At 44.1% G+C, this 26112-nt stretch overlaps 1 protein-coding gene across 1 annotated transcript in view; it reads right to left on the bottom strand.

Moving 5' to 3' along the window:
• The window catches only part of LOC123775312 (bromodomain testis-specific protein), a 277850-nt gene that overhangs the window by 224499 nt on the left and 27239 nt on the right, over positions 1 to 26112 (bottom strand). Inside the window, 1 exon segment of the mRNA XM_045770359.2 lies at positions 15493 to 15600. Within this exon segment, the coding sequence (XP_045626315.2) occupies positions 15493 to 15600 (108 nt within the window).

The raw sequence follows: 26112 nt of genomic DNA on the forward strand, positions 1-26112 counted from the left end.
CTACAGCTCTTTCTGACCTAGATGTTATCGCCTTTTCTTTGCAGCCAAAAATGATCAGGGACTTACTCCGATCAACTGTGTTTTGCACCAACTTCGGGTTAGATGCCAATTCTTTCCTCACTTCTAGCCTAATGTTTGTTTTATCTTGGTTGCTGCAGTGTTTGACTTCCTTTACTGCTTCTTCTATTTTTTCCTTCTCCTTGGCCACTTGTGCATAAGTGAGTTGCATATCTTTCTTGCACTGTTCTATTCCCTGTGTAACTTCCTCCATCTGTGCTGACAAAAGCTGTTTCTCCTGTTGAATTTCCTTGCCTAACCTATTGTAGTCATTTATGTTTAAATTTACTTTAACTTCTTCCAAAGCTATTTTTAAGAGTTTATTTTCTTCTTCCATGGCTTTGCAATTTGTTTCCAATTGATTCTTATCCTTGCGCAAGTCTTTCACTAAAACCTCAAGACATAAAACTTGCTCTGTTTTGTTTTTCCCCTTGCCAGTGGCCATCTTGAATGTTCTTCTCTGCACTGTAAACACTAGGGCAACTTTTTCTCATCCGATTTTTCACTTCCCTTAGCACTTTCCTGTTATCTCACCTATTTTTCAAGAGCACTATACCTTTATGTTCTCTGGGACACCACTCACTACCATCAACCTGTACTACAATACTTAGGATTGTTGAAATATGCTGGAGCTCCTCTGCTGCAAGTGTTGACCCTAGGGGTGTCACCTTTTTTCAGTGTGTAATTACCTAAGTGTAATTACCTAAGTGTAGTTACAGGATGAGAGCTACGCTCGTGGTGTCCCGTCTTCCCAGCACTCTTTGTCATATAACGCTTTGAAACTACTGACGGTCTTGGCCTCCACCACCTTCTCACTTAACTTATTCCAACCGTCTACCACTCTATTTGCGAAGGTGAATTTTCTTATATTTCTTCGGCATCTGTGTTTAGCTAGTTTAAATCTATGGCCTCTTGTTCTTGAAGTTCCAGGTCTCAGGAAGTCTTCCCTGTCGATTTTATCAATTCCTGTTACTATTTTGTACGTAGTGATCATATCACCTCTTTTTCTTCTGTCTTCTAGTTTTGGCATATTTAATGCTTCTAACCTCTCCTCGTAGCTCTTGCCCTTCAGTTCTGGGAGCCACTTAGTAGCATGTCTTTGCACCTTTTCCAGTTTGTTGATGTGCTTCTTAAGATATGGGCACCACACAACAGCTGCATATTCTAGCTTTGGCCTAACAAAAGTCATGAACAACTTCTTTAGTATATCGCCATCCATGTATTTAAATGCAATTCTGAAGTTAGAAAGCATTGCATAGGCTCCTTGCACAATATTCTTAATGTGGTCCTCAGGTGATAGTTTTCTATCTAGAACCACTCCTAGATCTCTTTCTTTATCAGAATTCTTTAAAGATTTCTCACATAATATATAGGTTGTGTGGGGTCTATGTTCTCCTATTCCACATTCCATAACATGACATTTATTAACATTAAATTCCATTTGCCAAGTGGTGCTCCATATACTTATTTTGTCCAGGTCTTCTTGAAGGGCATGACAATCATCTAAATTTCTTATCCTTCCTATTATCTTAGCATCATCAGCAAACATGTTCATATAATTCTGTATACCAACTGGTAGATCATTTATGTACACAATAAACATCACTGGTGCAAGAACTGAACCCTGTGGTACTCCACTTGTGACATTTCTCCATTCCGATACATTGCCTCTGATTACTGCCCTCATTTTTCTATCAGTCAGAAAATTTTTCATCCATGATAGAAGCTTACCTGTCACCCCTCCAATATTTTCCAGTTTCCAGAACAACCTCTTATGTGGAACTCTGTCGAAAGCCTTTTTTAGGTCCAGATAGATGCAGTCAACCCAGCCATCTCTTTCCTGTAATATCTCTGTGGCCCGATCATAGAAACTGAGTAAATTCGATACACAGGATCTTCCTGATCGAAAACCATACTGTCTGTCTGATATTATATCATTTCTCTCCAGGTGTTCTACCCATTTAGTTTTGATTAGCTTTTCCAATACTTTCACTATTACACTTGTCAATGATACAGGTCTATAATTGAGGGGGTCTTCCCTGCTGCCACTTTTGTAGATTGGAACTATGTTAGCCTGTTTCCACACGTCTGCTACGATTCCTGTACACAGGGATGCCTGAAAGATCAGGTGAAGTGGAATGCTGAGCTCAGATGCACATTCTCTCAGAACCCATGGTGAAACGCCATCTGGTCCAGCTGCTTTGTTCCTCCCGAGCTCCTTTAGCATATTTTCCACTTCATCTCTAGACACCTCTATCCGCTCTATGTTGTTCTCTGGAATTCTTATTGTGTCTGGTTCTCTGAAGATTTCATTTTGTACAAACACACTTTGGAACTTTTCATTTAATGTTTCACACATTTCCTTTTCATTTTCCGTGAATCTGTTTCCCATTTCCAACCTCTGGATATTATCCTTTACCTGCAATTTGTTGTTTATGAATTTGTAGAATAGGCCCGGTTCTGTTTTACATTTATCTGCTATCCCTTTTTCAAAATTTCTTTCTGCCTCTCTCCTTACTGCTGTATAATTGTTTCTCGCATCTTTGTATCGCTGGTATGTTTGGGGGTTTGGCCTCTTCCTATACTGATTCCATTTTTGTGTCTTTTGGTCTCTTGCCCTCTCACAATTTCTGTCGAACCAATCCTGTTTTCTGGTCCTGCATCTCTGTTTTGGTATAAATTTTTTTGTGCCTTTATCATATATTTCACAAAACTTGCCATACATCTCATTCACTTCCTTGCCTAGCATCAAGTCTGTCCAATTATACTCACTAAAAAAATTTCTAAGGTCACCATAATGTCCTCTCCTGAAGTCTGGTTTTTCAACTGCTTCAACCTCCTTATTTTCTTCCAGCTTATAACGCATTGCATACTTTATTTCCAAAAAGACATGGTCACTTTTACCCAAGGGAGGAAGGTACTGAATGTCAAATATCTCTTCCTCCTTCCTGGTAAATATCAAATCTAGCATGGAGGGAACGTCCCCTTCCCTCATCCTCGTAGCTTGTTTAACATGTTGATACAAGAATGTTTCCAGGATGAGGTCTACAAATTTACAGGTCCAAAAATCTTCTGTTTTAGCTTCATATGCTTCCCAGTCTATGGATTTCAAGTTGAAGTCACCGACTATCAACAGTCGTGATCTATCGTTATCCGCTCTCGCTATAATCTCTCTCATTATTGTTATAAGACCTTCACGTTTACTATCTAGCTCCTCCTTTGACCATGTGCTGCTTGGCGGTGGACTATATGCATTTATCATCATTAGTTTATCATCCTCATAGCAGATCTCTAGTGCTATTATGTCAACTTCTTGTGGATTGGCAGTCATTATTTCCTTCACCTTTAGGTGTTCTTTTACCAGCACAGCAACGCCACCGCCTTTCCTAATTTTTCTGTCCCGTCTCCAAATTGAGTAGCCCCTTGGGAATATGACCTCATTTAAAATTACATCTTCAAGTTTTGTCTCCGTGAGTGCAACAATGTCTGGTGTCTGCAGCTGTATTACATCACTTAACTCCAGTATCTTCGATCTCACTCCATCTATGTTGGTGTATGCAATCTTCAGGAACTTGTTCCCCCTCTCCTTATTCTTCACTCCCCCTCTCTCTATTGATTTTGTTGGTTTGCCTTTATGTACCACTTTACTGGTTTGCCTACCCCTATCACTTTGTAGAAAAAAGAATTTATTTCTTCTTCATTCCTGCTCTCATTTAAATGTTTTGCCTCGGCGAGGTTCAGTTTCAGCTTCTCTCTATCTTCTTTTGAAAGATCTCGTCTTAACGACCACCCTTTCCCATCCTCATCCCTTTGCAATTTTCTAGCATTCCTTAGTACTTCTTCCATCTGTTTGGCACCGTTTAGGGTGATCCTCAAAGGTCGATCTTTCCCTTTTACGTACCTGCCTATTCTCCTGTAGTCGCACACATTCTCTCTGTTTGTAAGACCTTCCACGAGGCCAACAATTTTATCTACTACTTTAGCTTCTTCTACAGCTCTTTCTGACCTAGATGTTATCGCCTTTTCTTTGCAGCCAAAAATGATCAGGGACTTACTCCGATCAACTGTGTTTTGCACCAACTTCGGGTTAGATGCCAATTCTTTCCTCACTTCTAGCCTAATGTTTGTTTTATCTTGGTTGCTGCAGTGTTTGACTTCCTTTACTGCTTCTTCTATTTTTTCCTTCTCCTTGGCCACTTGTGCATAAGTGAGTTGCATATCTTTCTTGCACTGTTCTATTCCCTGTGTAACTTCCTCCATCTGTGCTGACAAAAGCTGTTTCTCCTGTTGAATTTCCTTGCCTAACCTATTGTAGTCATTTATGTTTAAATTTACTTTAACTTCTTCCAAAGCTATTTTTAAGAGTTTATTTTCTTCTTCCATGGCTTTGCAATTTGTTTCCAATTGATTCTTATCCTTGCGCAAGTCTTTCACTAAACCCTCAAGACATAAAACTTTGCTATTCAAATGGTCATTACTTTCTTTCAATTTACTAATTATTTCTACATGAGAGTTCACTATAGTATCTAAATTTACCAACTTGTTATGTAGACTACTAATATCAATGCTTTCTTCATTGAATCCCTCAAAATCAAGCTCTGTTTTGTTTTTCCCCTTGCCAGTGGCCATCTTGAATGTTCTTCTCTGCACTGTAAACACTAGGGCAACTTTTTCTCATCCGATTCTTCACTTCCCTTAGCACTTTCCTGTTATCTCACCTATTTTTCAAGAGCACTATACCTTTATGTTCTGTGGGACACCACTCACTACCATCAACCTGTACTACAATACTTAGGATTGTTGAAATATGCTGGAGCTCCTCTGCTGCAAGTGTTGACCCTAGGGGTGTCACCTTTTTTACATTTTACACACCTTTTACATTTTACCTTTTTTACACACACACACACAGGGGTGTGTGTGTGTGTGTGTGTGTGTGTGTTTACTAGTTGTGTTTTTGAGGGGGTTGAGCTTTGCTCTTTCGGCCCTCCTCTCAACTGTCAATCAACTGGGTTTTTTTTTTTTTTTTTTTCCCCACGCACCACACACACACACACCAGAAAGCAGCCCGTGACAGCTGACTAACTCCCAGGTACCTATTTACTGCTAGGTAACAGGGGCACTTAGGGTGAAAGAAACTTTACCCATTTGTTTCTGCCTCGTGCGGGAATCGAACCCGCGCCACAGAATTACGAATCCTGCGCGCTATCCACCAGGCTACGAGGCCCCTTTTGTGTGTGTGTGTATATATATATATATAACTGAAAACTCACACCCAAGAAGTGACTCAAACCCATACTGCCAGGAGCAACGCAACTGGTGTGTACAGGACGCCTTAATCCGCTTGACCATCATGACCGGACAAAAGGAAGTGATAGCCGAAGCTATTTGAACCACTTCCCCGCCGGCACTCGGATGGTAATCTTGGGCATAGTATTTTATCAAATCACCTCATTTTTTGGGGCGCACGTGAGGAACACAAATGCTAACAAGCCTGAATGGTCCCCAGGACTATATGCAACTGAAAACTCACACCCAGGAAGTGACTCGAACCCATACTGCCAGGAGCAACACAACTGGTGTGTACAGGACGCCTTAATCCGCTTGACCATCACGACCGGACAAAAGGAAGTGATAGCCGAAGCTATTTGAACCACTTCCCCGCCGGCACTCGGATGGTAATCTTGGGCATGCTCCCTAGCATGCAATGCCGCAGCCGCCTGCACCCGCTTATCATAACCAGTGGCCTGGGTGAAAGGGAGCACGTACAGATTCCACCCGTCGCACAACTCTGGGTCAAAAGCACCAACGACCCAACAGGCAGCAAGGTGGAGGTAAAACAGGAGTGTGTCACCCCGAGGCAAGGGGGACAGATCAACCGTCAAACCCGCAAAACGCGAGGGGAGGGACTCTGGGTCACATCCATAGGACCACGGAGCCCCCGTGGGGTTTCCCAGGGCCCTTAACCATGGTTACATGCCAAGGGAAGGCCAAGCAAACCGGCGCCCAATTCTACCAAACAAACTTCTAAATGCTAAACCCCCAGGACGACCACTCACGGGGGCCAAGCGTGGAGTACCACCAACCAAAAATCCATGTAACTCCTAGCACAGCAAAGGGGAACCACAAAGGCAGACCCCCCTTCCAGGCAAAAACACAAACAAAAGAAAAAACCCGCAAGAGGACAACGTACCCAGGCAGAACAGAGGCAGCCGCTGTTATTGGTGAAAACTAGCTGTGCAGTACCCCGTGCCCCTACCAGTGACGAAAACCACCTTCAACCCAAAGACAAACAAGGGCAACAAAACCCCAGCCAACTCCAAGGGCGGCCCAGAACCGAGCAGTAAAGGACACAGCAGAGGTGGAACCCAAGGAGACTTGTGGAAGGGACGTGATGACGTCATGCTAGTTAGATAATTTTGTTTGGGGAGTTCTGTCCACTCGTTCGGCTTTCAGTAGCCATATTTTAACTAGAATAGGGGTTTGTTTTGGGGCGCCTATCCCAGTTGATGGCAGACATAAAATACTCCCAACCACACTGGAGTTTCCATAGGCCATTGCTCCTCGTGCCTCTCTGAGGGGGACCAGTTTCTGGCTCGTGGTCCCCGGTAGGCAAGAACTCCAAGTACTTAACTGATGCCAGAAAGTTATACATACCCATTCACCCTGGATAGCTCCGGGGAGCCGACGGGGCTCCCCTAGAAAAGAACATTTTGTAGATAAAAAAGAACGGCTCCTATTAACTGGAACCGATGCATAATACAATAATAATGCAAGCACCTGTCTGACACGCAAAAAAGAAGAATAGTAGTAAGAAGTGTCCACAAAGTGGATATACAGTTGGTGCCTTTATAGCATTGGTGAGTAATACATAACACAAATAATAATGAGTAATTATGTTATTATTATATATCGTATAAATACATTGGACAATGTATTTATCAGTTATTTTCAACAATGTCCAAAAAATATTTTTTTTAGGGGATATTTTTTTTAGGTTTCTAGTTTTTTCCTTCTTTGTTTATTATTTGAATTTGTTTTAACCTTTACATCCTGGAGAATGCATACTTGTCCCTAACTACGTGAAGCCAGAATTAGACTGGTTAACAAATAAATTGGTTACAACTCTCAGAACTTGGGACTTTAAATTTTTTTGACTGATTTTTTCACAGATTTCAAACTATTTTCCTTGTTTTTTTAGGTTGTTTTGATGATTAGGGACCAGAATAGGGATTTTCTGGGGGGAGCCCCGTCGGCTTCCCGGAGCTTTACCAGGCTGATATGCTAATGTCAGACTTTGGCATCAGTCATGTGTATGGAGTTCTAGGGCCTACCGGAGACCACGAGCCAGAACCTGGCCCCCTCAGAGAGGCAAGGGGAGCAATGGCCTATAGAAACCCCCGTGTGGTAGGAAGCATTCTATGTCTGCCATCGACCGGGTCAAGCATCCAGAAAGGTAAGCATTTCAAAACAAACCCCCTATTCTGGTGAAAATTGCTACCTAAAGCCAAACTAGTGGATAGAACTCTTCAACAGAAAACAAGGAAACTAGTATGACGTCATACGTCACCGCGCCGCTGTCTGCGCAGCTCCCCCCTTCCCGGGAAGGGGAAGTGGGAGCCCCAGACCTCCCACGCCGGCTATCCACCCATCAGTTCTTCGGCTGATGCTATAGGCACCGGTTATGTGCTCCGGCTCCAGTGGTTGTTTCAGCACTGTACCTAGAGTGTGGTGTCTGTTTTCTAGGTGGTGCGTGAGCCGGGAGTGATTCTCCAGTACTCGGGCTGCATGCGCCTAGGGTTCCCTTCCCTAGGTGCCCTGTAAGTACTGCCCTTGGGGCTTGGGGCCGCCTTCCACAAGTTCCTTGGGTCCTGCCCCTGCTTGGCCATTTACTGCTTGGTTTTCGGCTGCTCTTTGTGTGCTTGGGTGTTCTGTCTTCCTTGTTCGCCTTAGAGTAAGGGGCAGTTTTTGCACTGGTGGGGTGCAGGGTACTGTGCAGCTTGTCTTTACCAATCATAGCGGCCGGCTCTGTTCCGCTTGGGTACGCTGTCCTCTTGCGGGGTTTTCTTTTTCTTTTTGTTTATCTACCTGGTGGGGGTCTGCCTTCGTTCTTGCCCCTTGTGTCCCTTGTGTTTTGAGTATTTTCTGGTGGTACCCCCTGCTAGGTCCCTGTGAGTGTACACGTCCTGGGGGTTCAGCTCTTAGAAAGTTGTTTGGTAGATTTGGGTGCCGGTTAGCAGTACCCTGCCTGGGATTACCTGAGCGCGAGTCCTCTTATAGTAAACGCTCGGGACGCTGGGAAACCCCTGGGGGCGCGCAGGTCCGATGGATGTGACCCCAGAGTCCCCCCCTCATTTCCAGCGAGTTTGAGGGTTGCTCTCACCCTTTGTCTCTCGGTGACTGTTTTGCCTCCGTCTGCTGCCTGTGGGGTCAGTGACACCTTCGACCCGGGGTCCTGCGAGTTTGGTTGCTCGTTGTGGCTCGGTTACCCAGTTGTGCTGACTAAGCGGGTGCGGGCAGCAGGGGCGTTGCACTTGAGCCTTGGTGGTGGCAACGTTCTCGTGGCTTCCTCCCCGGGAGCCCCGGGGCTGCCCCGTTTTAGTTCGTCTTGGGACTTGGGGGTGTTGGTTGCTTTGGTTCCATCCCCGCCCCTTTGTCTTTCCCCTGGATCACCCTTCCTGCCTGCACCTGGTTCCTTACCGTCTGTAGGTTCGGGGCGGAGTTTTTGATGGTGTTGAGACTCGAGCAGTCTCGGGGAATTCCCCTTCTGGGGTAGTGACGGGGGCATTTGAGCCTGTTCCTCCAGCCGTGTTGTATGAGTCTGCCAGTGGGCTCCCTTCCTTAGTGTTTTCACGGCTGCCCCGGTTTTCTGGTACGGCCGGGGCTTTGGGGGAACAGCTCGTCCCCGGGGCCTGTCGTGTAGGTTCCCGGGGCTGGGGAGGGGCTGACTTGGGGGGCCTTGGCCCCGTTGGACCCCGTGGGGGTTTATATCCCCCTCTAGGCGGGGCTTGTGGTTACGCGGAGTGGGGTCTTTCCTCCCCACTCGCCGTACGTGCTGTTGGGTGTCGGCCCCTCCCCGGGCTCGGTTCCTTGGCCTTTGAGTCGGTTGGTTCCGTCCTGTGGGTGGATGTTTCCTCCCACCCTTTTTTGGGACTGTGTTTTCGTCATGTTTCCCCGTTCGATGGGGTTCTACGCGACTTCTGATCTTGGGTGCGCCTGCGCCTTTGTGTGCCTTCGGGACTAGTGTTGGCTTCTGTGTTCTCGAGGGTTCGGGAAGGTTTTTCGCTACTTCCCACATTATTGGAACGTCTGTCGGCTCCTCGTCCTTGTCACCATTTGGGCTACTTGTGGGCCGGTTGGGCTACTTGTTGCCCTGTTGGGCTACTTGTCTCCCTGTTGGGCTACTTGTCTCCCTGTTGGGCTACTTGTCTCCCTGTTGGGCTACTTGTCGCCCGGTTGGGTTCCTTTTTGGGCTCTCTTTGCTTCTTTGGCCGGTTTTATTGTTCCTGCTTCCTCTTTTGGCTACTTTTCTAGTGCAGTAGTCCTGGTTGGCACCTTCCCGCAGAGAGGGTTGTGCGGTTCGGGCAGCGTGTCATGCGCATGCGCCGTGGAGTTTGTTTTGGTCTGGGCGGTGTTTCAGTGCTGGTGTTTTGCGCCCTTTTTGCTACAGTGCTTCGCCTCTCGTTCTTCTCCCTGGCTGCGGTATGTGCCCCTTCGCTCAGGGGGTGTCCTGGTTCCCAGTTGTGGGGAGGACGCCGCGGTTTTCCCTGTGCCATGGGTGTGGGCCGCCTCCTTCGCCTCTCCCTGCTCTCCTGCGGGTCCGGCAGGGTCCGGCTCTGGCGGTGCTCCCAGGTTCTTCTGGGCACGGTTGAGTCGTGTCAAGTTCGTGCCACCGTTCGCCAGGTGAGTTTCTGCGGTCTGGCGTCTTTTGGCCGGGCGCTGGATGCGGTGTTATTTACATACCTGTCTTTATTTAGGTATATTTTTGTACGACTGAGACCGTTCGCACACCAGTGACTGTCCCTTTTTCAACCCTTCCTGTCCCGTTAATAGCCGATTATAAGTATCAACACTAGACAGAACACGAAACAATGGGTATAAATTGGATAAGTTTAAGATTTAGGAAAAAATCCTGGTAAATACTGGTTTGGTAACAAGGGGAGAATGCTGAGATTCGTGCTCTGTGTTGCTTCCCCTTTTGCAATGGACGATAGTTGGAAGTAAATAGGAAATTTAAAATAGACTAGGGTTGATGGTATTATACATTAGGTTTCAGGGCCACTGTTGTAACGCAGAACACACGACTCACAGGCCGGCGTTTTAATCCCCTTGAACGTGCCTGTACAGGAACGCTGAGCGGCTAGCTGGTGACGTCATTGACCATTAGCGATGTCTGCATAGGTTAGCGGGGTAACGAAAAACACACGAGACAAATCGAAGCCGTTTAATCTCACCGGGGCAACGAAAAAACACACGACACAAATCGAAGCCGTTTAATCTCACCGGGGTAACGAAAAACACACGACTCAAATCGAAGCTGTCGGCAAAAGCAAAACGGCTTCGATCTGTGTCATTTACACACTACTTTAAACACTCCTGTCCCTATCTGCAGCAGGGGTGTTCTGCGTGTGTTCTTGGGCATTTTTCAGCCTGTGTCCTGTGATGTAATTCTTTGTCTCGGTCTATTGCAGTTGTTCGTACCCCTTGGTTCGGGTACTGTTCTGGCGGCGACCCTTCCGCCTTCTTTGGTTTCCTAGCTTGCCCTGCCGTTTTTTTTTTTTTTTTTGGGGGGGGGGGTCTTGCGATGTCTCGCGTCGGACCCGTCGTTTCTGAACTCCTGGCGGGCTTGCGTGCTTTGGGGAGCTTTTCTGTTCGGCAGACGTTCCATCTCCTTGTGCCGCCTGGTTTTCGGTGGTCACGCCCGAGATCTTCCCGCGGCTCCGCCTTTTCCTGGGCTCGGAGGGGCCTTGTCGGGGTCTCGTCTCCGGTTGGTGGTCGGGTGGCTTCGTGGTAGGTGTCCCACCTGCGTGCTTCTCTTGGCGGCAGTATGGGGTATTCTGGCGGTCCTTCCTTTTCCTGTCCCTTCTTAGGTGGTTACTCATGTTAGCTTGGTGTACTCTCGGCTTGGTTTTCTGGTGGGGATTGGGGGCCGTCGTCTTGCCACATACTGTCGCCTCTTTTCGTGTGGCGCTGGCGGAGCCGCTTCAGCTTGCTTTCGATCTTGGTGTTGCTTCTGCACTGTTAGTAAGCTGTCTTGTGCGTCGTTTCACCTCCGGCCTGTTCGTGCACCGCTTGCAACATCCTGGTCTCTGGTCAGCATGCTCTGTCTTCTCCTCGGTTGGTAGTGCCCCTTCGGTTCCGGTGTGTTTTTTCGTCGGCTCTTTCCTTTTGGCCTTTGCCTCTGGGGGTCGAGTCGCTGAGTTTTCTTGCTCCTTCGGTTTTACCGTTTTAGTTGTTCGGTGGCAGCAGTCTCCATCTTTTCTGGCGCAGGGTGGGGCTGCTGCGTTCTGGAGGGGTCCAGGGTTTGTTGGTGCTTCGTTGGTCGGGCCGGGGGTGTGTCGTGTTTTGTGTTCAGTGGCGGCCCTCCGCTGTTGTTTGCGTGCCACGGCGTTTGGGTCAGGAGCGCGTTTTGCGTTGATCCGGTTCTGTTCTTCCCGGTTCGCGGGTGATGGTGTAACGGGTGGTCAGCCGTGTTCTTGCGGCTAAGCTGCCTGTGTTCTTCCCTCATGCCTGTGGCGTTTGTGGCTTCGCTGCTCTCGCTGCCGCCTGGGCGACGTGGCCTTGCGGTCTTTCGGGCATGGATTTTTGGTGTTGCCTTGCTGCCTTGCTGCTCGTTGTTCTCGTGTTGTTCCCGGGACTTTTCGGGGCTGTGGCGCCATGGGTTGGCGTTTGCTGCCGGTTGTCTCGCTTCCGTGGGGGGTGCGTGGTCCACCTCCCGGTTCTGTCCCTTTGACCTTCCTCTGTGGGTAGTTAGCTCTGGGGAGCCGACGAGGCTCCTCCCAGAAAACCAGCGTTGAATGTAATGAAACGCCATTTTCTGGGTGAGACCCGGAGGCTCCCCGGCAACCCTCCCTCCCTCCGGTCGGCGGTTTTTCGCGTGTTTTGACATCCAGCCTCAGAACTGATGGGTGGATAGCCGGCGTGGGAGGTCTGGGGCTCCCCCTTCCCCCTCCCGGGGAGGGGGGAGCTGCGCAGACAGCGGCGTGGTGACGTATGACGTCATACTAGTTTCCTTGTTTTCTGTTGAAGAGTTCTATCCACTAGTTCGGCTTTAGGTAGCAATTTTCACCAGAATAGGGGTTTGTTTTGGAATGCTTACCTTTCTGGATGCTTGACCCGGTCGATGGCAGACATAGAATGCTTCCAACCACACGGGGGTTTCTATAGGCCATTGCTCCCCTTGCCTCTCTGAGGGGGCCAGGTTCTGGCCGTGGTCCCCGGTAGGCCCTAGAACTCCATACACATGACTGATGCCAAAGTCTGACATTAGCATATCAGCCGGTAAAGCTCCAGGGAGCCTCCGGGTCTCACCCAGAAAATGGCGTTTCATTACATTCAACGCTGGTTTTTTGTGATGTATGTGGAGCAAGAATTCAAGTATCAGAAAAAAATCAAGAAAAATACAAATTAAATTAATTTAATTATATCAAATAAATTACTTTAACACTTGTACACATCTGGCTTGTACACTATAACACACAAAGGAAAAATACTGAAATCAACTCTTTGTACACAGAAAAAGACTTAAACAAGGTTAATTCAGTCAAATTGACTACTGGATATTTTACCAAACAACACAACCTGGGCTGCTCAGTAATGAGTTGAAGTGCCCACCCCGGAGCTTGAGAGACTGATTCATACACACTGAGCGCCACTGTTTATTTAATGTATCCCCCACCCCCTTCCCCGGCGTCTAGACAGTAACTTCACATTATCAACACGAAAAACTGGCGACTAAATAAGCACTTTGTGGGGGGGACACCAAGCAATTTGATCTGTTTGTGGACTTCTGGCATTATATGCCCTGTTATATTCTATATATACATGCACTAGAGTTCACAAACTTGTATCTCTAGATTACCATAACTTGTGTGTAATCGACAACCTTGGATCTGCCCAGATCCACTAGGAGTCTAAAGGCACTGAGCCTTACAATCCAAGTTTTACACGTAACCCACATACACTCTGGTGTAGGTACGGTAATTGAGTTCTCCATTTAGTGCTCCCTTCAAATACACAATGAAATCACAAAAATGTGATATATCTACAAGGACCCCTTTTGAGGAGGGTTAGTATCAAACCAGTCCTGGGCATCCCCAGAAGTTCACCCTAACCCATGGACCATGATATGTTAAAGGTTATAGAACCTGGGATCTGCCCAAATCCACTAGGAGTCTGGAGGCACCAAGGTAAGGAAATGATGTTCTAGAATCTGGAGAAGCCAGAATTGATTAAAGAACTGAAACGATTATTGGAAAAACCAGTCTTTCAAGGAAAAGACCTGAGCGACTTTGTCACCTGCCGTATACGTACATTCTTTAGATTGTTCGGGGTCGGTGACGTGGAGGAATACTGCAGCAATGCACTAAGAAACTCCATAAATGCCCTTAATAGTATTGGTTTGTTAGAGAACAGCAAAGTGGTGCTATTCCTCCAACCTGCCCTCTCAAATAGTACTGTACATCACATTTTGAGGTAAAAATCCCTAACAGCCAAAACATGACATAATATAAATCATAATTGCTCACAAAATTGACGAGCTCTCACGTTTTCTATTTGTGGGTCCTCGGCCACAAATATAACAGCCCATCATATTCACATATAGTGAAGTGAAGGGCAATCACACACAGAGATCACACTAACTATTCAAATATTACTATTTGAAGGGCAATGTTTGTTATATTCCTGCCACCTAATGTCTTCCATTTCTTCCCTCAACAACAAAAAACATACTTGCCCAAACATTACTAAGATTGTATGTGGAGAAATATCATAGACCCATGACGTCTATATTTGATAGGTATTTTCATTACCAATACCTATATAATATTCTGTAGTTTCAAAACATCTAGCGAAAGTAAAATCTAGTACTGTAACATATTTTGGCACATAAAATTGTGATTAGAACAAAGCTTATCAGACAAGGGAATGTCACGGGCATAGCCATGTATATTTTGATCTATACTATACATCATTTCATTTCCATACTATTAGGCAACACTCCTAAAATAACATACAGTACCTGGTTGTTGGGGGATCAGGCCCATGAGTTTTCAGCAACTAGCATCTGGGGATGTTAGACACGTACCAGTTACTATATCACAATGTTCGGTAGCTAATTTCTCGGGAACTGCTGAATATTTATATCTGCTAATGAAGGGCATTGTAGCAGGGTTCAGTAATATTTAGTGGTGTTTTCATATTGTTTGCTGACTTTTCCCGCTTCTTCCTACGAATCCAATGTTTGATCCTTTATTCCTTAGGAATGAACCACCGACAGTTGAGGGCTGATAATTGATATACAACATAGCATTGTGTGATATGTGACATTGGAATGTTCAATTAATTTGGAAATACTGTATTATACTTTGTGTTATTTTCAGGATACGAGTCAATTTCACCACAAGTCTCTGTTACTATTTATTAACCATAATACACCTATCAAGGTACAGTACATCCCAGTAATTCTACAGTTTAGATAATGTACATCTGCCTCAAAACAAATGAGCTACTTAAATCGAATACAACCATTTAAAATTTGACAACAAAAATAACAGATTTTTGTAAGAACCATGCAGTAAAGCATTTAAGTTCATAATATTTATTCATACAGGTTTTTACTAGATACTTTTTGTATTTCAAAATGTTTTCCCATTTTTTGCTTTTGTTTTATACAATAAGGATATGAACAAATACTCCTTTGACATACATACTAATAGAAAAATATAACTGAATTAGAAAGCCAAGACGTTAAAACCAACTCCGTACATAATTTCCACAGTAGGAAAGCTTGCACACGTGCACACAAACACCAAAGTATGTATGGTAGATAGAAGGAAACGACATACAAAACTGGGCCAAAAATCGACAAAGTGGACAAAGAGGAATATTTAAAACATTTAGCTTCAAGAACAAGAGGTCACAGACCGAAGCTAAGAAAGCAAAGGTGCCAAAGATGTTAGAAAGTTCCTTTTGCAAACAGATTTGTGTATGTTGGAATTATTTAAGTAAGAAAGTGGTTGCTATCAGAACCATCAGCAGTTTTGAGGAGTCATGTGACATAGGAAATAGGAAACATGGAACACCATGGGCATAGCTCTCATCCAGTAATTACAGAAAATGTGTACCCTGTATTCTTAAAAATATACATTCAATTATTTGTATTATTATTGCTAACAATGCAATTAGCAATGTTACATATCATGCATTGAGACTCACCTGAGCATCATTCTGATTCCAACCATCTATAGTTGTAGGAGGGTTAGGATGACTGGGGGCTGGAGTTGGATGAGGGGGAAAGCCTTGAATCGGCCCTCCTATTGAAACCTGGCAGGAAGAACAACCAACCAACTCTAATCAATTGACAGGTATTATACAAATGAGATTACAAGTTAATTAAATACCTACTCAGGGTTTTCTTACACTCATCTGTGCAGAACACTGTCCAATAAACCATATATCAGCATGAAACTAAACTGTATATTAAATACTTAAAAGTAATATAGTTAAATGGCAGCCATCAAAAATTACATCTTCAAAACTGATTAGTGTACCATATATTATTAGCTTTTACACAGCTCTAGAAGCTCAGTTATTTAAAATTTACAAATGGCCATTTATACAAAGAAACTTAATCTGATGTTTCTTCAGTATTTTATATACAAACTATACATAGGAAACACAAGACAAAGCACAGTAAAACTAGGGTTATCTTGAGTAATCTTGAGATGATTTCGGAGCTTAGTGTCTTCGTGGCCCGGTCCTTGACCAGACCTCCACCCCAGGAAGCAGCCCGTGACAGCTGACTAACTCCCTGGTACCTATTTACTGCTAGGTAACAGAGGCACAGGGTGAAAGAAACTCTGCCCATTGTTTCTCGCCGGTGCCCGGGATCGAACCCGGGACCACAGGATCATGCGTCCAGTGTTCTGTCCGCTCAGCCACCGGCTCCAATCTGTCACACCTGGTTGATACCTGGTTGATGGGGTTCTGGGAGTTCTTCTACTCCCCAAGGCCAGGCTTGACTTGTGAGAGTTTGGTCCACTAGGCTGTTGCCTGGAGCAGCCCGCAGGCCCACATACTCACCACAGCCCAGTTGGTCCGGCACTCCTTGGAGGAATAAATCTAGTTTCCTCTTGAAGATGTCCACGGTTGATCCGGCAATATTTCTTATGCTTGCTGGGAGGGTGTTGAACAACCGTGGACCTCTGATGTTTATACAGTGTTCTCTGATTGTGCCTATGGCACCCCTGCTCTTCACCGGTTCTATTCTGCATTTTCTTCCATATCGTTCACTCCAGTACGTTGTTATTTTACTGTGTAGATTTGGTACTTGGCCCTCCAGTATCTTCCAAGTGTATATTATTTGCTATCTCTCTCGTCTTCTTTCTAGTGAGTACATTTGGAGGGCTTTGAGACGATCCCAATAATTTAGGTGCTTTATCACGTCTATGCGTGCCGTATATGTTCTCTGTATTCCCTCTATTTCAGCAATCTCTCCTGCTCTGAAGGGGGAAGTGAGTACTGAGCAGTACTCAAGACGGGACAACACAAGTGACTTGAAGAGTACAACCATTGTGATGGGATCCCTGAATTTGAAAGTTCTCGTAATCCATCCTATCATTTTTGTGGCTGTCGCAATAATTTGCTTGGTTATGCTCCCTAAACGTTAGGTCATCAGACATCATTATTCCCAAATCCTTTACATGCCGTTTTCCTACTATGGGTACATTTGATTGTGTTTTATACCCTGTATTATGTTTAAGGTCCTCATTTTTACCATACTTGAGTACCTAGAATTTATCACTGTTAAACTTCATGTTATTTTCTGATGCCCAGTCGAAAACTTTATTAATATCAGCTTGAAGTTTTTAAATGTCTTCAGCCGAGGTAATTTTCATACTGATTTTTGTGTCATCTGCAAAGGATGATACGAAGCTGTGACTTGTATTTATGTCTATATCTGATATGAGAATAAGGAAAAGCAGCGGTGCAAGGACTGTACCCTGAGGTATAGAGCTTTTAACTGCACTTGGACTAGATTTTATATGGTTGAACGTTACTCGCCGAGTCCTGTTTGAAAGAATACCTAATATCCAGCATCCTACTTTACCGGTTATTCCCATTGACTTCATTTTGTGTGCTATCAAGCCATGGTCACATTTATCGAAAGCCTTTGCAAAGTCCGTGTATATCACATCAGCATTCTGTTTTTCTTCTAAAGCCTCAGTGACTTTGTCGTAGTGCTCAAGTAGCTGTGAGAGGCACGATCTTCCCGCTCGAAATCCATGTTGGCCTGGGTTGTGAAGGTCATTGGTCTCCATGAAATTGGTGACCTGACTCTTAATCACTCTCTCAAATACTTTTATTATGTGCGATGTTAGTGCAACTGGTCTATAATTCTTTGCCAATGCTTTGCTCCCTCCCTTGTGTAGAGGGGCTATGTCTGCTACTTTAAGTGCATCTGGTATCTCCCCCGTGTCCAAGCTCTTCCTCCACACTATACCGAGTGCCTGTGCTACCGGCACTTTGCATTTCTTTATAAATATTGAATTCCATGAGTCTGCATGGGCATGTTTTCAATTTCTCTTTCAAAATTTAGTGCGCTCGTGTTGATATCAGTTATATTTACAGGGGGTTTGAATATCCCGCATAAAGAAATTGTCTGGATCTTCCACTTTCATGTTGTTTATTGGAGTGCTAAACATGTCCTCATACTGCTTTTTTAGGATTTCACTAATTTCTTTGTCCTTATCCGTGTATGAACCTTCACTTGTACGAATAGGTCCAATACCGGCAGTGGTTTTTGCTTTTGATTTCGCACATGTGAAGAAGTATCTTGGATTTTTCTTTATTTCCTGAATTGCTTTCTGTTCTAACGGCCTTTCTTCAGTTTCATATGAGTGTTTCAACTTCAGCTCGATTTCTTCAATCTCCCTATTTAAATTATTCCTTCTTTGACGGGAAATTCGTGTCTGCATAAGCAGTTCCGTTATTTTTTTCCTGCGTTTATAGTGTCGTCTGCGTTCTCTTTCTACGTTGGATCTCATTCTGGCTTTCCTCAAAGGAACATGTTTCAGACAGACTTGATATGCTTCTGAAGTCAGTTTTTCTATTCCTTCTGTAGGACTTGTATTACTTAAAACAGTTTCCCATGGAATGTTTTTAAGTTCCCTGTTTATTATCTCCCAGTCTATCCTTTTATTATTAAAATTGAATTTACTGAATAGCCCCTCTCGCTTTATCAACGTTTTAGGTCTATTCTGAATATTGATGGTTGTTTGCACTTCAATGAGCTTGTGATCTGAATATGTGGTATCTGATATCGTAATGTCTCTGATAATGTCTTCATTGTTCGTAAAGACCAGATCTAGAATATTTCTCGTTGGCTCCGATATCTGCCGATTGAGTGAAAATTTGTCACAGAATCTAAGTAGTTCTCTAATCTGTGGTTGGTTAGGTCCCAATAGATTTCCTGGTATAACATTACTGTTTGCTATTCTCCACCTGAGACTAGGCAAGTTGAAGTCACCTAGGAAGATAATATCAGGTATCGGGTTCTCCAAATTATCAAGGCTATTCTCTATTTTGTTTATCTGTTCTGTGAATTCCTCAGCCGTTTCATCTGGCAGTTTGTATATTAGAGTAATCACTAAATTTATTTTCTCTATTTTTAACCCTTAAATGGCGCATAACTATATACCATTTGACACCCACAGGCGCATACCAAAAAAATATTTTTTCTTCCTAACCTGTTAATTTGTGTTCACTGATCACGGGGAAAATAATAATAAAATCGTAAGTGGCATATATTGCCCACTATAGGGCGGGGAATTCTGGCAAATATCAGGCGCTGAATGAGCATGCGTCCCAGGCGGTCTGTTGATCGCCAGCTGTCAGGCCAGAGTTTCCACAGACATAATTACCTAATTATTTCAATGTCTCTGATTGATTTTTCGTAGTTTTTTTGCTGTAATATTATTCAATAGTGTGTAGTGTGATATATTTGTATAATAAAATGAGTGAATCATCGCTGTTTTTCAAAAATATGGTGTGCATATTGTTGATTCAATTATGTTCATCAAACAGTGAACAAATACTTTGTCGGTTATTACACTATATGCACAGGTTATATATAAGTATCTGCATGTTTTGTTCACCATGACGAACCACTAAGTTTAGTATGCTGAGTGGCAGTGGCAGGCAGTGACTGGCTGCCACTGGCTGCCACTCCCTCACCTCACCTCACCTGACTTGCCACCATTCTCCACCCACCATACTGTTTTTGCTTTTATATATAGTTATATATAAGTATTTACATGTTTTGTTCACCATAACTGTACATCTAAGCTTGTATGGTGAGTAAAGGCATAAAGACGTAGCTACTCACAGTCAGCTTGTGGCGGCCGCCCTCAAGGCCAGACGCACTAATATTTCTCCTACAACAATACTGTTTGTGGTGTTATTACACTATATACACACATTATATATAAATATCTACCTGTTTTATTCACCATACTTGTACAAGTAAACTGGTATGGTGCCCAAAGACCATCGTGGTCATCAGTAAACAACATGATAAGTCCTGCAGACGATGCTCCTCCCTCACCAAAATGGCAGCTCCCAACCTCCTACTCTCGCTGTTATCTCACACTATACACACGTTATATATAAGTATCTACATTTGTGTTCACCATAGCGAACCACTAAGCTGGTATGGTGAGTGCAGTCAATAAAAGGTGGCCACACACACTCAAAAGACAACGCCACCATCCTCCCTCCCACAGCATTACTCCTCCCTCCATGGCGCACAGCGCCAAATATCACCACAATCCTGCTATTATCAGAACCCTGGTCAGTTTTATCACAGTCAGGGGTCTTCTGTAATAATATCATCGCTACATAATAGCATGAACAAGTATATTATGGCATTTTTAGGCAATGCTGTGGTCACAAGCTGAACAGCAGTGCTGTGAGTTCATGCTGCGTGCGTCAGGCTTGGTAGCTGACTCAATACTGAGGCCCCTAACACCCGAGAGTTTGGCCCACGATTTTTTTTTAAAATGGCGTCTGTTTACAAGAGCCCTGATGAAGGTGTGGTGAACCCCGTGTATCCGCGGGCCATTTAAATCTTGCGTAATACTCCAAAGTATCACATGATGCGATGCGCAATTTACTGCAAGTCGGTCAAAGCATCATATGATGCGATGCGCAATTGAAGGGTTAATCCCAGTACCTCTACCACCTCATTTGAAACGTTTAGGAGCTCCGAGCATACAAGGTCTTCCCTAATATACAGACCCACTCCTCCATGTGACCTAATTTTCCTATCACACCTGTATAGGTTATATCCTGGAATCCAGATCTCACGGTCCAACAATTCCCCTGCATGGGTTTCTGTGAAAGCTCCAAATACAGTACTGCATTTGACTCCGTGAGGAGGCCATTTATGAACTGTACTTTGTTGTTTGTTCTTGTTTTCAGTCCTTGTATGTTGGCAAAGATGAATAAGGTTACTAGTGGATGAATAAGGCTATTAGTGATAGTTTGACTGGGAGACTTTTTCGCCAAGCCCATTATGAGTGGACATATCGAGTTTGTTCTGACCAGTGCTGATTGTTGTAGGGCAGTTGCCTGTCGTAGTTGTAGTTCCCTTTCGGTGTGTAATTGTATCTGTAATTCTAGAATGCAAGTGGATCTGGCATCCAGTTCCATACACTCTCCATGCTCTTTCGGTCTGGTATAAAAAATTTATCGAGTTTCCTCCAAATTCATTATCCTGCTTGCCACTCTTTATGTAGCGTTCCGTGCCTTTCACGTGAAAGTATGGGCAGCTGAGGTCATAGCATTTTCTGTCCGCCAGTGAGTTTGGCACATGTCAGGATGGAAAAACCTACATATTGATCCAAATCGACACTCACCTTTCCTAATCATATTTAAACATTTTTTTGGATGTTGGTAACTGTTCTGACTCGCTCTATCGGGAACCGTCGTAGTGTCTGTACCTATCAAGCTGTCAGTGCTGTCTGTTACACTTTCTAGTTTACTGTCATCTACATCCGTGCATACTGAGTCAGTTTACAACTTCCTGAGTTTCAGTCTTAGTTTCATCCCTGACTATAGCCTCCGCCCCTGGTATATTAGAATTGTTGTTGTTCCTTTCCCATTCCTTCTGGATGGCTGGTAGGCTTTCAATGAACAATGTTTTCCATTCATACGTCATGTTATCTAGAAGGTTTTTTAGGATATTCCAAGCTGGCAGGTCATTTTTACACACCCAGAGCAAGTGGCCAGCTCTCAGTGCCGTGGTGTTACTCACTCCTGTACAAGCCGAATGAAATCTATTCTTACAGATATGGCATTCAATTCCCGTCGCCATCGACTTTAAGGAGTTGTTACAGTGGCCACAAATTTGTTTATTTACTCCCATTATGCCTTGTTTTGCTGTATATATCTATATATTTATAATATTACATGTATACCATATATTTGTAATAATATATATGTTTATTTGTTCTACTGTATGGTCAGTACTTATCGCACGGTCGAGGGTGAGGGTTCCAGAGGCTGTACAGTTGACACGTTGTTGTCCCAGGCCCCGGCTGGAGGCCATCAGTTGCCAGTTACTTGGGTTATAACACTGATATATTAATTCACCTGTATTACAATAAGGGATTTTCTGGGGCTAGGGGTTGGGGTTACACACCTGCAAGAGATCATTTCTGTATGACTGTTCTCTCAGACTGCTTCCTGGGATTCTGCTATAATAGTACAGTACAGTATTTGCCACATTTTTCCATTTTAGGCATCTGAAGTTGAAATCACCACACAAGATGATGTTTTGGGCAGGGTTTGTGAGGTTTTTCTAAGCAGTATTCTATTTTCATAAGTTGGTCTTTAACCCTTAAACTGCGCATCACGTCATATGACCTGTTGGTACTACACAAGATTTAAACGACCCGAGGATACACGGGGGTTCACCTCACCTTGACCAGGACTCTTGTAAACAGACGCCATTTAAAAAAAAAAATCGTGGGCAACATTTCCGGATGTTAGGGCCTCAGTACTGAGTAACCCACCAAGGCTGGCGTACGCAGAATGAGCTCACAGCATTGCTGTTCTGCTTGTGACCACAGCATCGCTTAAAAATTTCAAAATATATATGTACATGCTATTATTTAGTGATGATAGTATTACAGATGACCCCTGACTATGATAAAAATGACCAGGATTCTGATAATAGCAGGATTGTTGTGATAATTAGTGCTGTAGTGGGAGGAGTAATAAGGATGGGGAGGGAGGTAGCGTTATCTGCTGACTGTGAGTGACCATCTTTTACTGTCTGGACTCACTGTACCAACTTAGTGGTTCACTATGGCGAACAAAACGTGCAGATACTTATATATAATGTCTGTATATAGAGAATAAAAGCAATGGTGGGAAGAGAATGTTGGCGAGTCAGGTGAGGGAGGGAGTGGCAGCCAGTGGCAGGCTAGCTGGTGTGGTGGTTACTCCTTGCTGCTCTTTGAGTCAGCATACCAACTTAGTGGTTCCTTATGGTGAACACAAATATATACTTATGTATAACGTGTATAGTGTAATGACAGCAAAAGGATTGTTGGGAGAAGCCATTTTGGTGAGGGAGGTGGCAACATCTGCATGACTTGTCCTGCTGGATAAGGGTGGCCTATGTGGTAGTGGATTATGCTCTATGGGCACTACACCGAATTAGTTGAACAGTTATGGTAAACAGAACATGTAGATACTTATAATACCTGCTTGCTTGATATATGCTTGATGGGGTTCTGGGAGTTCTTCTACTCCCCAAGCCCAGCCTGAGGCCAGGCTTGACTTGTGAGAGTTTGATCCACAAGGCTGTTGCTTGGAGCGGCCCACAGGCCCACATACCCACCACAGCCTGGTTGGTCCGGCACCTTTTTTAGAAAACAATCTAGTTTTCTCTTGAAGATGTCCACGGTTGTTCCAGCAACTGTGATGCCGGAACATCACGGTTGCTGCCATAAATAACATCTGTATATAGCGAATAGGGAGTTATATAGCGAATGAGGCGAGTGAGGAGCTTTTGAGGAAGGGAGTGGTGGGGAGTGGCTGGCTGGCAGATGTGCCACTCCTTGTTGCTTTTTGACTTGCATTATCAACTCAATGGTTCATAATGGTGAATAAAACATGCAGATACTTATATACAACCTGTGTATATAGTATAATAACCGACAAAGTGTTTGTTCACTGTTTTATGAACGTAATAATTGAATCAATAATCTGCACACCATAATTTAAAAGTTCAGCGATGATTCACACATTTTATTATATAAATATATCACACAACACACTATTGAATACTTACAGCAAAAAATCAAAGAAAAAAACAGACATTGAAATAATTAGGTAATTATATCTTTGTGGCAACCCCCCGCCTAACAGCTTCGGCAAAGCACAACTTCCCTGATGCTTGCTGAGTCAGTGCGTCTTTTTTGCCAGACTTCCACGACCTATTGCGGCCAAAATATGCCACTTACGATCTTTTTTATTATTTTTCCTGTGATCAGGGAACACAAAAAGATTAAGAGAAAATATTTTTGTTGTTGTTGTTGTTGTGCGCTTGTGGGTGACAAAGGCCAAATAGCCCTTAGCAACACAAGGGTTAACCACTGCACTGCACCAAGCAACAAATGTTTTGAGAGTTTTAAGTTGTAAGTTTTTTTTTCACTTAGGCTATATTTTAATGTTTTTTTATCGTTTCCATCGTGTTTTGAAATGAAAATAGTTGAGTTTGGAAACATTTTGACATTAATTTTACCTATTTATAAAAACAAAATGTCATTAACAATTGCACTATGAAGTTTTTGCCAAAAACAGGTGCGCAGTGCAGGGGGGTTAAACTGTTGGGGATTTGCATCAGATGATTTACATACAAGGACAATAACCACATCCAGAATGATAGGGTTTATGAAATGAATATCAGAAAATATGAGCAATGCGCGAAAATACGAGCAAAGGGACCTGAATATTGCCCGTGATGTCACAGAGTACAGTTGAGGTATTGGGAGTGATTAGGAGTTCGCACTAATGTGTGAACCTCGTAGGATCAGCATTTGGCACGTTGGCGCCTCGCACCTCATTAGGGATCTTCTTGAGGTTATCTTGAGATGATTTCGGGGCTTTAGTGTCCCCGCGGCCCGGTCCTCGACCAGGCCTCCACCCCCAGGAAGCAGCCCGTGACAGCTGACTAACACCCAGGTACCTATTTACTGCTAGGTAACAGGGGCATAGGGTGAAAGAAACTTTGCCCATTGTTTCTCGCCGGCGCCTAGGATCGAACCCAGGACCACAGGATCACAAGTCCAGTGTGCTGTCCGCTCGGCCGACCGGCTCCCTGACGCCAGACGCCAGAAAGAAGGCAACTGCAGAAGGCCTTATTTCAAAACATGAGAGGCTTGCTTTTACTGAATGAGTATTTTGTTTTGTTATATTCTACAGCAAGGTGTGGGAGGCATGTTTTTTGAGCGAATGTGAGATGTGCATATATATTTACGCGTTTATGCAGCAATATTGGATTACTACTGAAATCGCATTGAAGTCACTACGCCTGGGAGGGGACTGTTTTCATACAAATGGATGATGGTGGGTTTTCATTTTTATTTGCCCTATGCTGAATAAGCAATCCTTGAAGACAGATTGACAAAGATTTAGGAAAATGACCTGGGTAAATACTGGTTCTGTAACAGGGTTTGAACTCATTTCTTATGTTAATATGAAATCTTAGCTATAAAATGATCTTAGAAAACATGAAACAGTATGGTAATACCTTATTGAGAAAAACGAGCTTATAATGGTTAACGCCATTACACATTAGGCTTGACAGAAGGCAGCATTTGAATCCCCCTTTGCTATAAATATTGAAAATGGGAATAAATTCACTATAACAGAAAATGGACTTATTCAGGGAAGATGAAGACGGGGTGACCATTAGCAATGCCTGTGCAGGGTCACTGAGGTAACAGAATTGGGGATGCGCCAGGAGCCTGCCATTTAATCCCCAGGTAAGTTGAAGACTGGCTAGCTGATGACGTCATTGACCATTAGCGATGCCTGTGCATGGGTCACTGGGGTAACGAAAAATTCAATGATTCAACGATTCAATGACCGCGCGCTGGAAAAAGCAAAAACGCATGGTCATTGTGCCTTATTCCACTACATCAGAGGTCCACAGTTGTTCAACATCCTCCCAGCAAGCATAAGAAATATTGAGGACATCTTCAAGAGAAAACTAGATTGTTTTCTAAAAGAAGTGCAGGACCAACTGGGCTGTGGTGGGTATGTGGGCCTGCAGCCACTCAAGCAACAGCCTATTGGACCAAGCTCTCAAGTCAAGCCTGGCCTCGGGCCGGGCTTGGGGAGTAGAACTCCCAAACCCCCATCAAGCAGGTAAGCCTGTTGGACCAAGTTATCACAAGTTAACCCTGGTCTCAGGTCGTACTTGGTTAGTAGAACAACTCCTGAGACCCTCTCCATGCAAGATCCAGGAAGGATGAGAGAAACTACCCAATGCAACACAGGCATGATGATGCCTGGGGACATTACCAAAACACCCGGCCTAGAAGACTGTCACAGACTGACAAAACCCCAGTACCCAAATATCACCCCCAAGACATTAGCAAAACCCTCTGAGAGCCACATATTTGCAAACATCATGGGCATGAGGGTACACCGAAGGCTTCCAGGACTTGCAACTGAAAATGACCCGAGAAACACAAGCATCAGAAGAGGGAAACAAAGATACAGAAGTAACCCACAAAGTACCCAAGGAAGAATCGGTGG

Source organism: Procambarus clarkii, chromosome 70 (assembly GCF_040958095.1).
Source record: "Procambarus clarkii isolate CNS0578487 chromosome 70, FALCON_Pclarkii_2.0, whole genome shotgun sequence".
Lineage (NCBI taxonomy): Eukaryota > Metazoa > Arthropoda > Malacostraca > Decapoda > Cambaridae > Procambarus > Procambarus clarkii.